Raw genomic sequence first — 15,951 nt, forward strand, 5'->3', positions numbered from 1 at the left:
TGACCCAAGACACCAGAAAGGATATTTTCACAGCTGTTTGATACTGGAGACATTCTAAATTCTGGAATCGATGTAAGATCATGTGACTTTATGTTCAGCTTTTCCGCAAAGGAAGACATTGTCCTTTCTCTGGGAAGGAGGAGATTATCTGATAAACTATCGTGTGATCTTTTTAAAACATCCTTCTGTGAATCTTCATATGTAATGATAGAGTCATCAGTATAGTCTGTTTTAACATCTTCTTCAAAACTTGTCAATATAGGCTGGAGTCCAGAAAAACTAAAATGCATCTTTGTCTGACTGGAACCCTTACTTGGTTCCACCAGTTCCAGAGGCAAAACATTCAGATCAAACTCCAAAATGTCTTCTGGCTGCTCTAAAGGAGAGACGCTTTCATCTTCACCCTTACCCTTATTTTGTTCGTTTTTCAGAGTCCCAGGTTTATAAAGTGGGTGAATATTGTCTCCCCTTTGCTGATTTTGACACACTTCTATCCCAGTATCACTCTCTTTCTCTGTAACACAGAAAATCTCATTGGAAATTTTATTAAAAGCAGGCTGCTTACATAAAGGTGCCAACTCCACGGGTAATTCCAAATCATATGCATTATCCTGATAACTTTCAGTGCCTGTTTTAATTGAAATGTTTTTAATGTGAGTTGATGGACAGTTTGCTTCAGCGTTGCTTAATTCTTCTGTGCTATTGGCTTCAGTGTTTAACAGATTGATATCTCTGGTATATAACGCAAAGTCTGTCCCTGTGGTGTCTCTTACATTTGATATGTCCAACTTATGAAGAGGGCTTAATAGATTTGTATCTGGTTCGTTAATGAATATACTTAGAATACATTGTTTATTTGTCTTGTCACCCAATGGCTTGTCAGTGATGTCCATTATCTGCAAACTTCCAATCTCAGTATCACCATTTGTGCATTTTCCTGCTAAACAGGGATTTGGAGAAGGGCATTTTTCATTAACCATAGCATTATCCATGGTGGAGCAGTTCATAACATATTCATTTTGAATTTTCACATTTGTGATAGAGGCACTTTGTGTCTCTCCGTGGACCTCCTTGGTCCTTTTCATAGCTTGAGTGTCTACTCTTTTGTTGCAGTCATAAGGGCAATTATCTAGAACATCTGTTGATTCCCTTTCAAGTGCATTACTATATGTATATATTGTGGTATCAGTGTAATCATTTGGTGAATGTAGTACAATTGTATTCATATTATGAAATACATCACTTTTTTTACTGTTTACAACCATGCTCTGTATGTAAGTATTTATGATGGGGTCCGGTAATTCACAGGAGCTGTCACCAACACTTTTGTCATCTGCTGAAATCTCACATTTTGAGGAACACATCTTCAATAGTTGGAATGGCAAAGAGCTTTCATTTGGAAATATTATTTCTGGGTTTATATGTTCTGGATCATTTTGAGTTGTATAGTCCACAGGTTTGTTTTTGTGTGTGTCATCGCCGTCAGTGTAGTAAATGTCTTCATGGTCATCAACTTGATTTGACAACAGTACATTGTCATCAGGTGCAGATACTGATGGATGAGCAGTGTTACGTTTCTGAAAGCTGCTTAAGATACAGAGGTCCGACTCTTTTTCTTCAAACCAAACATCATAGTGTGAAGCCTTTGGATTTACAGTAGGGGTCAGGAGACCATCATTAACTACATCAGAGTCATCTGAAAGTCCGGCAACATTCTGCTGGCTAGTACACATTTCTGTTTTTGAAATCAAGTCTTTATAATTTCCTTTTTCCAAAGAATAATATTCAGAGACCTCTAGTACTCGACTTTCTCCAAGGGCATTGCCTGCATTTTCTGACTGCAGACTAATGAGACTTTTCTCTGTTTCATACTTTGTGTCTTTACCTGTTGTGTTTAGTTTAGAATTACAGTTTAACACTCTGTTATGGAATACATTTGACCCAGGAGTGTGCTTCTCAATCATGTATGCGCTGGTCTGCTGATGAAAGAGCATGTAAATTGTGTTGCAATCATCATCCAGCATGTCTTTAGCATTGCTACTGTGGGATCCCACAGTGAAATCATAAGCCTGCTTCTCTATGATTCTTAATTTTTGTGTTTCATAGTTGTTGCCATGTTCACTAAGGATTTTTGATCTTTCACATAGTGATTTGTTAGACACCCTTTCCATGCATGAGCCATTCGGTGCTTCAGAGCATGTATCATTTATCCAACCTTCCCTAGATCCTGCATACATTTTAGGTATTGTGACATGTAAATTTCCTGATGTATCAAAGGCAGTTATATTATTTGTCTTACTGTATATGGGGTTTCCAACATTCTGTCCAGCTGTGTTTGCCGAATAATTTGTACTTGTGTCTTTGGGTTCATGTCCCCTATTTTCTTCATAATACAGATTGCTCCTGTCCTTGCTCTGTGTGTCTAAAGAGCCTCCATACCCCTGTCCATTTTCCAGCAAAACCTTGTCCTGTAGAATACCCAGAGTGTCCATGCAACCGTTTGAAATGGTATCGCCCTTCGCATCGCTGACTTGTAGTATTGAAGGTTTTGTTGCAGTTGCTGTGTCAAGTAAACAAGGCGTGTTGCATTTGTCTGACTTATCTCGCGATACAGCATCAGGACATCTTTGCGATTCTGTCTCATTGTCGTCTTTGGGCTTTTCTTCCTTGTTTTCATGTGAAAGAAACCACTTGATAGCCACTACCGTGGCAGCTGCCAAAGCCAGTGTCCCAAAGGCACGAGCAACAGCAGGAATGTCCTGACTTGGTACATAGTCCTTTTCACTCATGCCTGTAGGTAGTGGGATGCACTGGATGGAGTAGTTCCCGTAAACAAATGACTGCTCCGCTTTCAAAGCTCAATGCTGCTAGATAGAAAGATGAGAAAAACTGTTGCTCCTTCCTGCTTCTGTATCAGTTAATCTATTGCTTGCTAATTCTCTCTTTTTTTTCCTAAACTGGCTATACGCCAATGGTAATGTGATCAAGGCACAGCATCACTGTTAAGGTAGTTCTCTCATTTAAATCCTGACCTGGGCATAAACGCTGTTTAATATAATTAGTCAGAAGATTGTATTATTCCTTGAAAACAAGTTTTGTATTTCTGCTGGCAGGAAGAAATACAGTATAATATACAGTATATTCTGTGGGGGTTTTTCAACACATCTGGATATTTGTAAGTTATGGCAATTTTGAATGATTTTTGGCACTAAAAATACTAATTACGAAACACACATCCGTAGTACTTCACAGTCATGGATATAATGCTTGTTATTAAAACTATCAAAGGGATGGTGAAGATTGGTAGAAAATGGATAGCCCAGATATGGTCTGGTAAAAGTTTGTTATTGTTAGGCAATCTGGATTGTCCTTATTTTAGTATGGCTATTAAATTCTATAGTTGACATATCTTTCAAACGTAAAATACATACCAAGTATTTACAAATATTTCATTTACCAAGTACAGTCCCAATGTAATGCATTTGCTAACACAACTACACAAGCATAGTAGAGATGGCAGATATAAAGAGTGAGAATTAGGGTGGCATTAGCCATTTTTTGGCAGAGCACATATACAGTTCACAAGTATATGACCCACAGATGTAATGTGCTTCCCTGTAGTATGTTATATGTATATATGCATGTACAACTTGACAAACGTTAATCCATTACACACTTATTATACATTCCACTTATTTCAGGGTGGTACATGCGTTGGTCATGAACAAGTGATATTTATTCACATTCATCCCTTAAAAAGGAGGCAGTTGCCCTCGGCCCTGTAATTCCATCTTTTTGTGAGCATAAACAACTGTTCTGAGGACTTAGACGACACACCAGCAACCAGAAAAAAAGCCTTTATGATGTTCAGCACAGTTGCTTGGTTCCAGAAGCCATATAACAATGCAAATGCCGAAGAAGTCACTCTGAGCCCCTGACTTTATCAGATGATGGAGGGACTTATTGTCCTGTGTGTTTTATCTTATTTTAGATAAGATGTGGGAGGTAGAACTGGATTTTCCCAGTAATTATATTATTAAGTTAAATGAGGTCCAAAATCCGATACTGAAGAAGTGAAACTGGACGGTTCCAGAACATGTAAAAAGTTAGTAGAAGGAACCTACATTTCTTATTACCATTAGTTGCTGAGACACGGAATGTTGACTTAAATTTTATAATATCAATGAAAGATTAATTTACAAAAAATATAATAAAAAAATAATAAAAGGTAAAACAGAATGCTGGTTTTGGCTGCGCCCCTGTGAAATGCTAGGTGCAGTTAAAATGTTTTTTTTTTTTTATTACAGAATATATAATTTACACCTGTGTCTGTAACTCCTGTATCTGTAAACGAGGTCACTTTTAATGTGCTGAACACTCGTTCTACCTTAAATAGCAGAAGCTTCACATGCAAACAGATGTACTCAGGTATATTATTACCTGATCACGGGCTGCTCCGGGTCTTGTTACCATTGTTTATCTCTCAAATGCAATCCTCCAGAGATAGCAGCACAGCCAGTATCAAGACCTACTTAGCTTGCACAGCTGATGTATCAAGATACTAAAGTATCCAGATCTCTCACTTTTTCCAGCTCATACATTTTACACTTCCATATGGTAAATAAACCAAGGAATGGTGTTTTCAGGATAAAAATAATATTTACATATAACACTCTTCTCATATTGGAACAGTAATGTGCACTGTACCCAGAACATGCTTTCACCAATTTTTAATATAATCAATCTACAGGCGCTATGAATATACCTTTTACAGGTGACATGTACGTAAAATAAATCTAAATTGAGCCACAGCATAAATAAGGCCCGTGCCTGTTGTCTGTGCCACAGTTTCAAATAGAAAAAGGCACTGAGTGATTTTACTATAAATGTTTTTATCAACTAAAAATTTGCTAGCACGGATTCCTTACAGGAATTATCAGGGTCTCTTTTGCATGGACCTCAATGCGGTTTCCTACGTGAAGCAGGCATTCTTTAGTTATTGAAGAGAATTAGACTTCCGACATGTCATGAAAAGAAGCTAAACCTCTAGGTAACTTTCTAGCTGTCTCTATGACATCATTTGTGATTACCATTAATGATAAAATCCGCAATATTAGAAGTGACACTATTTATTGTGATCCTCCTCTATGACACCATCATTATATCAACAAATGAAGCAAAGATAATATGTCACTGAGATGTCATCATGATAGGCATTAAAGAAAACGCACCTGCAATACTAAAAAATTAAGCAAAATGTTTTTATCTTTCTTTAGGACACCATTATAACATAATGCTGGATTAACAGTGGGATTTGTTTAAAACACCTTGTGTTTTTGTTTAAAAAAAAACACACACACACACGCCAAGCCTTTTGTGTGCCAGGATAGTGAATACTGAATCACTATTATAGTGATGCAATTCATCCTTCAAACACCAGATGCCACTAGTTACAAAGTTCCAATAATGTTCCAACTTAAAATCCCTGCTTTTGTTTTTCAACTAATTTGTCCTCCAGCTAAATCGACAGGAGCCAGGTTTTTGCCAAGCGTGCAGCCAAATTGGCAGTTAATATGCCTGCTGGGCATTTTCCCCAACTTTTGCAATTTTTCAAATGCAAGCTATTCACTCAACCTTTGGTGAATTAACCAAAAAAAATGTAGCCACATAAATCACACTTAAATCACACAAAAGAAGACTAGCATGCACACATAAAGGCCATTGATGTAACATGGTGCCACCTAAAGGTATAATTATACCAAACAGGGGCACTTTACGTGTCAGGTTATAGTATCCCCTTTTATAATAACTGTTTTAATAAGTACCCTACACAAAAGTAATATGCAATAAGATATGCATATGGAAACATAACGCAATTTGAGAAATTATGTTTTAGTGCATTACTAGGTTTAGACTCAGATACTCACGGCCTGGTATTCAGGAATGATCAAAGCCGCACACTGTGTTGCAGGATTAGTAACCAAACCAGAAGTACTGGAATGTAAATGAAGCACTGCTGCAGATGCCAGGAAGGCTTAGTACAACTCCCCACCGAAACCTTTGCAGTGATGGGTTTCTAGTATAAGTTCTTGGACAGGAGGGCTCATTTGTTATATAAATTTCCCTAGAGTTCCAATGCGGATAAACCATAAGCTAGAGTGGCCATGTGTCCTGTGTTGGAGCGACAGTCCCCTAATCAGGAACCTAGGCCATATCCCTGGAAATCTGGTTTCAGGACAATGAACTGCCCTTTAGCGTCTGGCTACATGTCGTCTATGTGTGTTATAGACCCTTAATTACTGGAGTGCAAAACAACTATGTGGCATTTACTTGCTGCCTAAGGGGGTTGTGTGAAAATAGTTTGAATCTTCGTGATATACTATATATATCATCTGTACATGTGAATGATAAGCTGGAATTGGAATTTTCCCAAGGAGAAACGTGACTTTTTGACAAGTATTTGTTTAATATTCATTGTGTATCATGTTTATTTATGAACAGTTATTTTTTGTTGTTTGGAGGAAGCCCTTGAGCACAACCTTGTCCTAAAATAGGAGACTCAGGTGGCTCTTTTTTTCCATACTGGTAGAGAGGAGCAAGTTGTGTTTTTTTTGTGTAGGTGATGGACGTTTTGAAGGGTATGGGAGATCTTATCTGGATTCATGAGTCAGCTTCACGGAAGACTAAATAAATAATGAAACTTGAAAATATAATTCTTTTCATTCAGACTTTTATGTTCTTTCACGTCAACAAATGTCTGTGCACTCTACTTGGCTTGTGAAAAAAGCAAGCACACCAATAATGTATCTGTGAACCAAGGTCAAAAATGGGCCATGATGTCATCAGATCTGCAACAGCTAAATGGTGTTTTAGTTTCAGGTCGGTTCATTGCTGGTAAAACAGTACTTAACCTGTTTTGCTCTAAGAGGGATTAAAAGTTGCTGCACTAGCTAAAATGCTTACATTTTTTAAATATAGCTCACATTGTCATGCTTATGTGCTGTATAAATTGGTGATATTGTGAAACCTTTCAAATCAAGATACTAATTATATCTAATTTCATATTTTCTATACTTTTCATTTATATATTTGTTGCAACTCTAATTTCCTTTGATTTCAAAGTATTTGAAACGATGGACGTCCCTTCACATTTAGTTTAAAGACAACTTTGTGTAAAGTTTGGTCACACAAACTCTGCAGCAAGTAGACATAATTGTTTCAGATCCCTCTCAATTATTCAGCAACTGTAGCATTTTCAAAAAAATAGTGAAGGTTTCTGGCCACTTCTGATGTCGGTCTTTTCTCAGCTCACTTTGTGTCTACAAAAAAAGAGCGATAATATCAGCATGTTAATAGATGTTTAATAAAAAATATATACCGGTATATATGTATAATAAATCAGGTTGAAATATTATTTTAGGTCATTTTAAAGACATAGTCCAGGATTCTGCTCAGCTTGTGTTCTGAATCAGAATTAATTGGCTCAGACTAAAGGTTGCCAACTTTACATAACTAACCCTGGTCTGATAAACTCTGATAGGGTTACCAGGTACAAAGTTGAGGTATGGCAACCACTGTCAAGGTTACTGAGATTAAACCAATCAAGGGACAACTAGAGTTATATATAGTCTTATGTATAACGTTTTATCTCTTTGATCCTGATAACCACTGTTATGTTGTTAATTATACTAAAAGAATGAGTCTGTTCAGAAACATCCTTTCAGCAAAGTTACTTGCAAGTGTCTTAATATTAGGTCCTCCTGTTTTTAATCCCCCCCCTGAAAATGGGACATTGGAGGAAGAAGCAATGACCACCAATTAGCAACACTATTAAGTCACTAATTGCACATGGACGTTTAGGTAACCATTAGCTCATTCCTTGTAAATCAGCTAAATGACAAAACCCCTCTGGGGCAGTGCCAGTAATGGTCACACCCTGTATCAGATCAGATGATATTTATGGCTATAAAGTGAAAACTACAGTTATAAAATATTTTTAATACATATCACAAAATAGTTTTTATACCCAATAATGTGTTACACAAGTCTTCTGACCCAAATCATTAAGTGTTGAGCACTGAGTTCTACACTCTCCTGCTGCCTCGCAGTAATCATTCAATCTGATGACCAGCGCTATGTTGGCTGCATGACCCAAGCTGAGTACACTATACAGAGGTCATATATTGTGATAGGATCTGACTCTCTCACTTACCTGATGGATGGGATTATGAAGCATTGCTTTTCTCACCCACTGGCACAGGCTTCTCTGCTGGAGTTTCAGCCAGCTATAGCGCATAAAAAGCTACCGTTATTGCACTGAATAACACGTATAATCATTTATATCCAGTAATCAAATGCTCACCTTCATAGTATATATGCACTATTGTTGTCCACAAACACAAAAATACAGTAAGTACTATAAAACATTTCTGGTACAAATGCATTGAATTTGATTTAATTATGAATCCCACAATAACAAATACATTCAGCATTAAAACATAATTCATAATACTGATCAATGTCCAAAGCCTTTTGTGAAATAGTTATGGTCATATGTTTAGGGAATACTTTATTGTCATGTGACACAAAACAGGTGCTAATTGTGGTTGCCGTAGAAACTTTTTCTCAAGAGAAACATGTGAAATTATAGCAAGATAAACACATTAAAAAATACTTGTTAGTTATTGCTACCCTCTTGGACTTTATTTAATCCCTTACTATACTTCAAAATGTCAATCATATCTCCCCCTCTACCTTTTCTATGTATGTTTTAACATTTGATATAGTTGGTTTTATTTGCTTAGCATTCTAGAGCAGTCAATGTATGAAACAGTACATTTAATATATCTGGGTTCTCTTTTCTTTGATTTGAATATTGTTTAAAGTTGAAAATCAATTATATTTAGCTTATGGAGGTTATTGATCATCTATTGCTCATCATCCATGGTTCTGTTATATCATTGTGCAAGGTAACTGCTTTAACTGAATCCAGTTGGGTAACCAACTAAAGTAACCTGAAAGGAAAATAACTAAAGTCTGGTAAGCTGTTTTTACTTCTGTAACTATAAACTAACAATGTTGTTATAGTCATTGGTCATAATGGTCATCAACACTGTAGGCAGCCATCACCATAGACAAACATTAGCAGTAGAAAGGGTTGTACTGAAGAGTTCAGTGACTTCAAACACAGCACTGTCATAGGATGTTTTTGGCACAAATCAGTGAAAGTTTTGCCCTGCTAGATCTGCCCCAGTTTAGTGTAAGGGCTATTATTGTGAAGTCAAAGCGTTTGAGTAACAGCTCAAGGACAGACTGGATATGCTTAAAGGGCAGTTTGATTCGTATACAGAATAGTTTTGTAGCTGTGGTTTTCGCTATATTCTACTTATTAGGGCCCATTGTATGTGAAGATCATGGTTTAAATGTGAAATACCTTAGTTGGCTCCTTGCTTCCCTGTGTTGGAACACCTGCTTGGTTCGGTCTACGTCGGTAGTTGTATGGTCTTCTGAAGCCACGGCGATTTTGTTGCTGGTCTAGAGCCCCTGCCTCATACTGGTTCTCCTTATTTTCATTTTCTCCGGTAGGTGGAAGAGTTCTTGGTTGAGGCACAGGCCTGTGGTAGGAGTATAACAAATGAGTATTGGAAGTATGGTAGGATGAAGTTAAAAAAAAAAAAAACATATACATACATTTCATTCTAAAAGGGAAGACTAATAAATAGGCTTTTTCTTATAAAAAAATAATAAAAAAAAAAAAATAGAGGGGGATCAGAAACCCCGCAAATGAATACAACTGTAGATGGAGAAAATAATGTTACGAATGGCACAAACCGGCGATATCTTGGACGGTAGTTAGCAGATTGACGAATGGGTGGCTGAGTTTGAGGAGCATCTGGTAATCCCTCTTTGATCTCACCTTCGCCTCCCTGCAAAAAAACACTATAAATGATATGCATCTGCAGTAAATGTAGGCAAAGTTATTATGGTTTTACCTGTTTTTGTCCTTATCACATCAACAAAAAACTACAATTCCAAGCTGAAAGTTAATCTTTTCATAGCATCCATTAAAGAAGCTTTATCCACTACCCTGAGGTTATTCTGGACATGAGAGAATTGTATAGTATGGTAATACACACTTTCAAAAACATCACACTTCCGTGGTCTTTTGCTTTTATACAGTATAATAAGAGCAACGCTTTACCCAGCAAACTATGCTAGCTGGTTCCTCTGTAAATAGAATGCTTTCCTAGAAAAAGATAGATCGATCACCAGGAAGCCAAAACTGCCTCCGGGAATGACTTATCCAACTCGATTTGGGAAAAGCATCATACCTGCCGTGCTCTTTATTTTATCCTCTTTGTGTTCTGAATGCTATCTATCTGTGTGGTTGTTATTCTTTGTCATTCACCCACAGAATTATTCAAATCCTCCTCTTGGAGAATACTCCCCGGGGAGCCTGCACCATACTTTGATCAGTATGCATTTTATTTATACATTATAAGCAACCACCACGAGTAAGGCTGTCATCTGAGCTGTTCAGTTCATAGGAACTTCTTACTGCAGAGCCTCCTCATTTTCTCTTCTAATCCAGAGCATCTGTTTCTCTCCCTCAAACAGTATGAAATTCAGAAGCCAAATTTAGAATTTCAACAAGAGGCAGCTGCTCTGGTTAAATCTTCACTGGCACATTACTTCAACGAAGGGTTTTAGAAGTTAAAGAACACATTCAGTAATGTATAATATGTGTTTCTTTAAATTCTGGTTATGCCAAAAGACAAATAATTGTAGAAATCACCAATTACCATCTGTTACGCTCTCCAAATCTTGATAGGGAAAACCAGCCTGGTAGTATAACACAATATGAAAACTAATACAAAATACATTTTAATATGTATAGCTGGTACAGAACAGAATCACCATCATCCACATTCTCAATTTAAAGCATATCCCATACATACTTACAGTCCTAGTTTTCATGGGACAGTGCCAACTTTCAGCACAGGGAGCTGTACAATCAATGGGGGTCTGTGCTATTGTAGAACAGATCTTCAATGCAGCTCCCACTGGGCCACCACATAACGCTCTGCAGCTGAGTGTCCCTAGGTGGACCTTTGGGTCACCCACTTCCAATGCTGGCCCTGCTCCCCCCACCCCAGCTCTTGCCATAACCCCCAACACAGTACCGATTTTGACAAGTGAAGTGTTGGGAGGTATGACATCCATGGAAGCCTAACAATAACAAGCTAAGAGATGAATACACTGTGCTATGTTGGTGCTCAATTTCTTGAGTTCTCCATTCAAGGGCCAACCCAAGTGAGCGCCTCCATCAAGAAAGGATGAGCTGGTTGTAATTAACTAACTGTTAAGATGGTGAAATTTCTTAAAAGTAATGTCATAGATTTAACTATTCATTGCTCAGAGTCGCCTCCTACTTCCAGGGGAAGCTTGTAGAGCTTGGAATATATCCCTAAACGTTCATGCATAGGCTTGTGGTATGGCATCTTATTGGGGGAGCTCCTTTCTTTCTCTGGCAGGGGGAATTGATATTTAGCCCACCCACTCCCATCATTTCCAGGAAGGGACTCTAAGAAAGTTCCCAGGTATGTCTATAATGCCAGTCCTCATAAAAAAATTATACAGTAAGTAATGTCTTACCTCCCGTGGAGGTCCTCTCCTACGGCCATAGTAACCACGGCGATATCTACGGCGGTCTGCAGCATAACGACTGCCTTGTACTGGTGCTCCTTTAGGGCCAGTTACATTAGCTGCTTCAGCCCCCTGAACAAAAATTAGCATGAGCTTAATATGTTCATATATTACAAAATGGAAACATCTGTAGGTTGAGTTCTCTGGTTTATGTGATTCAAAGTCCCTCTAATGATGGGTAACTAGTTAAAAATTATAAAAAAAAAATTTTTTTTTACTTTATTCTTTCTAGAATCCTTAAAGTTGGAAAATGTACAAGTTTGGAATTGAGAGCAAGGATTTTGGACATGTTGATATTGGCAAGTATGTATTTTTGTCCGCTAAGTATGAAGCACATTTTAGTTTGGGGTTGGAAAGATTACAACTTGTATGGGAATGGTGGTAACAAAATATTAAGAACTACAAACTCATGACAAGTGACAAATAACAAAAGTAATGATTTTCATTTGTCTTGATGAGGCATAAGATCAGAAGTAAATCATGATCGAAAGCGCCTTGCCGTGGCTCTAACACATCTTCTGTGATATGAAAAGATTATGTTTAAGTACAACTAGCAACTGGTTCCTGCAGCATTATATGGAGGGCTAATTATGGTAACCAAAAACATCACCTGCCTAATTCCGGCAGATTTAGAGAATTCCTAGCCATGGTAACTACTGATTTTGCCACTGATAGAATCTACTGATTGTTTGAAAAGAACTTCTGTACTTCAATAAAACAGAAACAAAAAACTGCCCCAGCTTCTTACCTTTTCCCCAGCAACAACATCAAACTCCACCACCTCTCCATCCCCTACACTCCGCAGGTACTTGCGAGGATTGTTCTTCTTGATCGCTGTCTGCCAAGATAGGGATTATGCCACAGTTAAAAGTCAGCAGGTTTCTTACTTAAATTATAATTATATTTAAAAGGTTATAAAGGTATAGGCAGATTAAGTCCAATATGCTATGTCCCCTTGTCTGTCCTGACAAAAATGAAATATATGGTTCATACTGAAAAAGTACAATTCTGTTATGAGTGCGTTAGATTAGTTGGGAATTTACATGTCTTACATCCTATATTAAAACACAAGCATCGTACAAATGCTGTCAGCTGAATGGTGGTAATGTGTGGACTTCCTCACAACATGGAGTTAAAGGTCCACTTCATGAGAATGTGCCAGGTTAGTGAGTATGAGAAGGGAACAGGTGTCCTACATGGCCAGATTATAGCAGCAGAGAAAAGCAGGCACTGTGCCACCATGACACTGAATACTGCTGGTCCATGGGCATTTATCCAAAACAACTCACTTCTATTTGCTCCATGCCATATGGTGGAGCCCCTCACCGATTCTCCCCTAAAGTGTATTATTTTATGTTTAAAAGCTGTAAAAAGCATATATATGACTGTCAAGGTCCTCGCTTCACTTTCTCTTTAGGAAACTTAGTTTTACCTTCAAACTAGACATCTACCGGTCTGCTCTCATTGATCCATCAAATAGCAGCTTTATCAGTGTTTGGCAAATGGGTCACTGTTAGTTTTTTGTTATCAAGTTACGGTCTGACAGATTTGGCTAGAGATGAGTTTTCTATTTTAGTTGATGAGTATGACTTTGAATTCCAAACAAGAAGATGCATGATAGTATATTATGACTGATCAATCCATAATTAAATACAGAGTAGACATTACCTACACTCTCTATAATTCTCACCAGTTTTTGCTGCATGGAGCAACAAATCCTTGAGCAAGAGTGTTCCTATTCATGTAAAAGGGAGCACCAAATGTGCATACAGACATAGAAGTCTAGTTAGACCCCGATACATCTTACATGAGCCAGAGCTGGGTGGAGATGACTACCTTTATATATATATATATGCTTTGAAATGCATATGAGGACAGCAATGTACCAGCCAAGGTTTTCACCTGAAAAATCAACTTACTCATGTCTTTGGGTTTTATTTGTGTTATATGTATCACATCATTTCTAAATTTACTTGAAATTATAAATATCCCATACAGAGCCACGGAGAATCCCATAAAGCACGCTCACCTGATGTACAAACACATCCTCTTTAGTGTCATTCCTACAGAAAGCAAAAAGAGAACATGTAATAAACACAATTATTCATCCATATATTAGTCCTATGTTATTATTATCATTTGTCTTTTATTCATCCTGTGTTAGTCCAGTTCTGGAGACTAGAAAGATATGAATTAAATAAAGCATGCGGTACACATTTGACGGTCCTAAAAAAGTCATTCGAAAAGGGCAGACTGGATGGCCCAGTAGTCCTTTTCTGCTGTCTCTATGTATCAAAAGGAAAAAAGCCACGTGCAGCTATAAGCTGAACAAAAGCCAAACCAAGCAGTAGAAAATAATCATTAAAATGTTCGTGATTACGAACAAAAAGTGACCAACAATTGTCATCAATATTAGCTCATAAATCATTATATTGATATCCATTTTAGTTTAATAGCCAACGAACTGTCTTAGTGAATAAATATCCTTGTATGTAATCTGTTTTTAATAATTCTTGCACTGTAGTGCTAAATCTATTTTTGGGCTCAGATGAGTTTGTGAAAGGTACTAGAATATGAGAACTCACCGGTTTATAAATCCATAGCCATTTCTTACATTGAACCATTTCACAGTTCCTTGGACTTTGGTTGCTAGAGGTAGAATCGGAAAAAAATAATATATCCATGTGCAATCAGCATTTCTGATACAAATATAGGTATCAGCCAAAATTATTCAGCACTAATTCTCTATAGATTAAACTTGCCGATATGTTACATACTACTATGTCACAGTAAATATTTTGACTGATGTTTGTCGTCTAATGTTTGTACAGAATTGTAAATAGAGTTCTCATATATAGCAATTCATGATTATGTTAAAAGTTTTTTTACAGCTTAAAACCCTTGCGTTGTTGTATGGAAGCTATTAAGCTGTCCTAAAATGAGAATCCATTTTGAAACAAAAGATGATTTAATTCCATTATACACCACAGTGAAATATGATGGTGCTTTATAAACTATTAATAATAATAATAATAATAATGTACCATAAAGATACTAGGAAAAGTGGAATGAAAAGTGTGATCTTAAAAAGTTCAGAAGTTTTTATGCATTACAGCAATAAGCAAAAAATGGTTTCATTGAAACAATCAGATGGCAACAAATCTTTCGTGTCAAAGAAAGAAATGTAATAGATGAACAGATGCAGAAACAAAAATAGAATATTGATGGCATCACAAGCTAAGTAACACAACACCAAAGAATATTCAGTGTGAATCTAGGCAAACCTTTTAGAAAAATTAGCCTTAGTTTTTAGCAGATTAGTGTCCGACAGCGTGTTACTCACCTAATACTTTCCTCTCCGTTTCTCCTGGAACAGGTGGAGCTGTATTTTGATCAGTTCCAGGAGTTTTGGGCTTTGGTTCTTCAGCTGTTACGTCACTCATGGTTGAGATAACAGTAATTGTTTTCTCTTTGTCCCTGCTAAAAATGATTTTGGGAGAGAAAGGGGGAGAGGCAGGGAGGGCTGCAGATGGTATTTCGAGGGATCGCAAGCCTCGGTCTTTCCTGTTCTCTTTTTGTCACTGATCTTACTGACCTAAAAATGGCTTGTAAGATCTTTTTATATGTAGGGTGAGCATTAGTCACACCCCCCGTTGGACCACTTAAAGAAACATACTATTCAAATGGTTCATAAAGCATTGCCTTAGCTAGGGACTCGCCACATGCCTTTAACACCTCTGTAGCTAATTTTTCAGTCTTTTTATGTTGACAAATAAATGATGTGTAAACTATTCTCCAATGCCATACCTCCTTATACCAGCTATTTCAAGGTATCATATCTTATGTATTAATGCGATGTATAAGCTAAAATGACAATACATGATTAAGAAATAGAAAACATATACATTTTTTTATATTTTCACTAATGCATGTATTGGTAATAATTATTAATGTTACACTACAGTATCACAGAATATATAGGGCACTATGTAAGGATCGATCAGACCCACTCCCACAGGTGTATAATATCAAGCACCAGGCCACGCAGTCTGCATTTACAAAAAAATGTTTTTTTTATGAAAAACAGGATGCCACCTTTTTAATGCATTGGGCCCCTTACTTTCAGTGAAGGTAAATTTATTGCTTCAGCATACCAAGACATTTTGGACAATTCTATGCTTCCAACTTTGTGGGAACAGTTTTGGGAAAGCCCTTTTCCATTCCAGCATGATTGTGTCCCAGTGC

At 37.2% G+C, this 15,951-nt stretch overlaps 1 protein-coding gene across 1 annotated transcript; it reads right to left on the reverse strand.

Annotated features, from left to right (window-relative positions):
• Nucleotides 1–6,713: 6,713 nt before the first annotated feature.
• On the reverse strand, nt 6,714–15,308 carry LOC128468509 (Y-box-binding protein 3). The gene is made up of 9 exons (XM_053450258.1): nt 15,050–15,308; nt 14,292–14,355; nt 13,736–13,769; nt 12,455–12,544; nt 11,656–11,778; nt 9,832–9,926; nt 9,434–9,614; nt 8,213–8,285; nt 6,714–7,319 (listed from the first exon to the last, which is right to left on the reverse strand). Exons 1-8 carry the CDS (start codon nt 15,147–15,149, stop codon nt 8,226–8,228), a joined length of 747 nt encoding a protein of 248 aa, XP_053306233.1. The 5' UTR covers nt 15,150–15,308; the 3' UTR covers nt 6,714–7,319; nt 8,213–8,225.
• Between the last annotated feature and the right edge of the window lie 643 nt (nt 15,309–15,951).

The sequence above is a fragment of the Spea bombifrons genome, chromosome 11 (assembly GCF_027358695.1).
Source record: "Spea bombifrons isolate aSpeBom1 chromosome 11, aSpeBom1.2.pri, whole genome shotgun sequence".
Lineage (NCBI taxonomy): Eukaryota > Metazoa > Chordata > Amphibia > Anura > Pelobatidae > Spea > Spea bombifrons.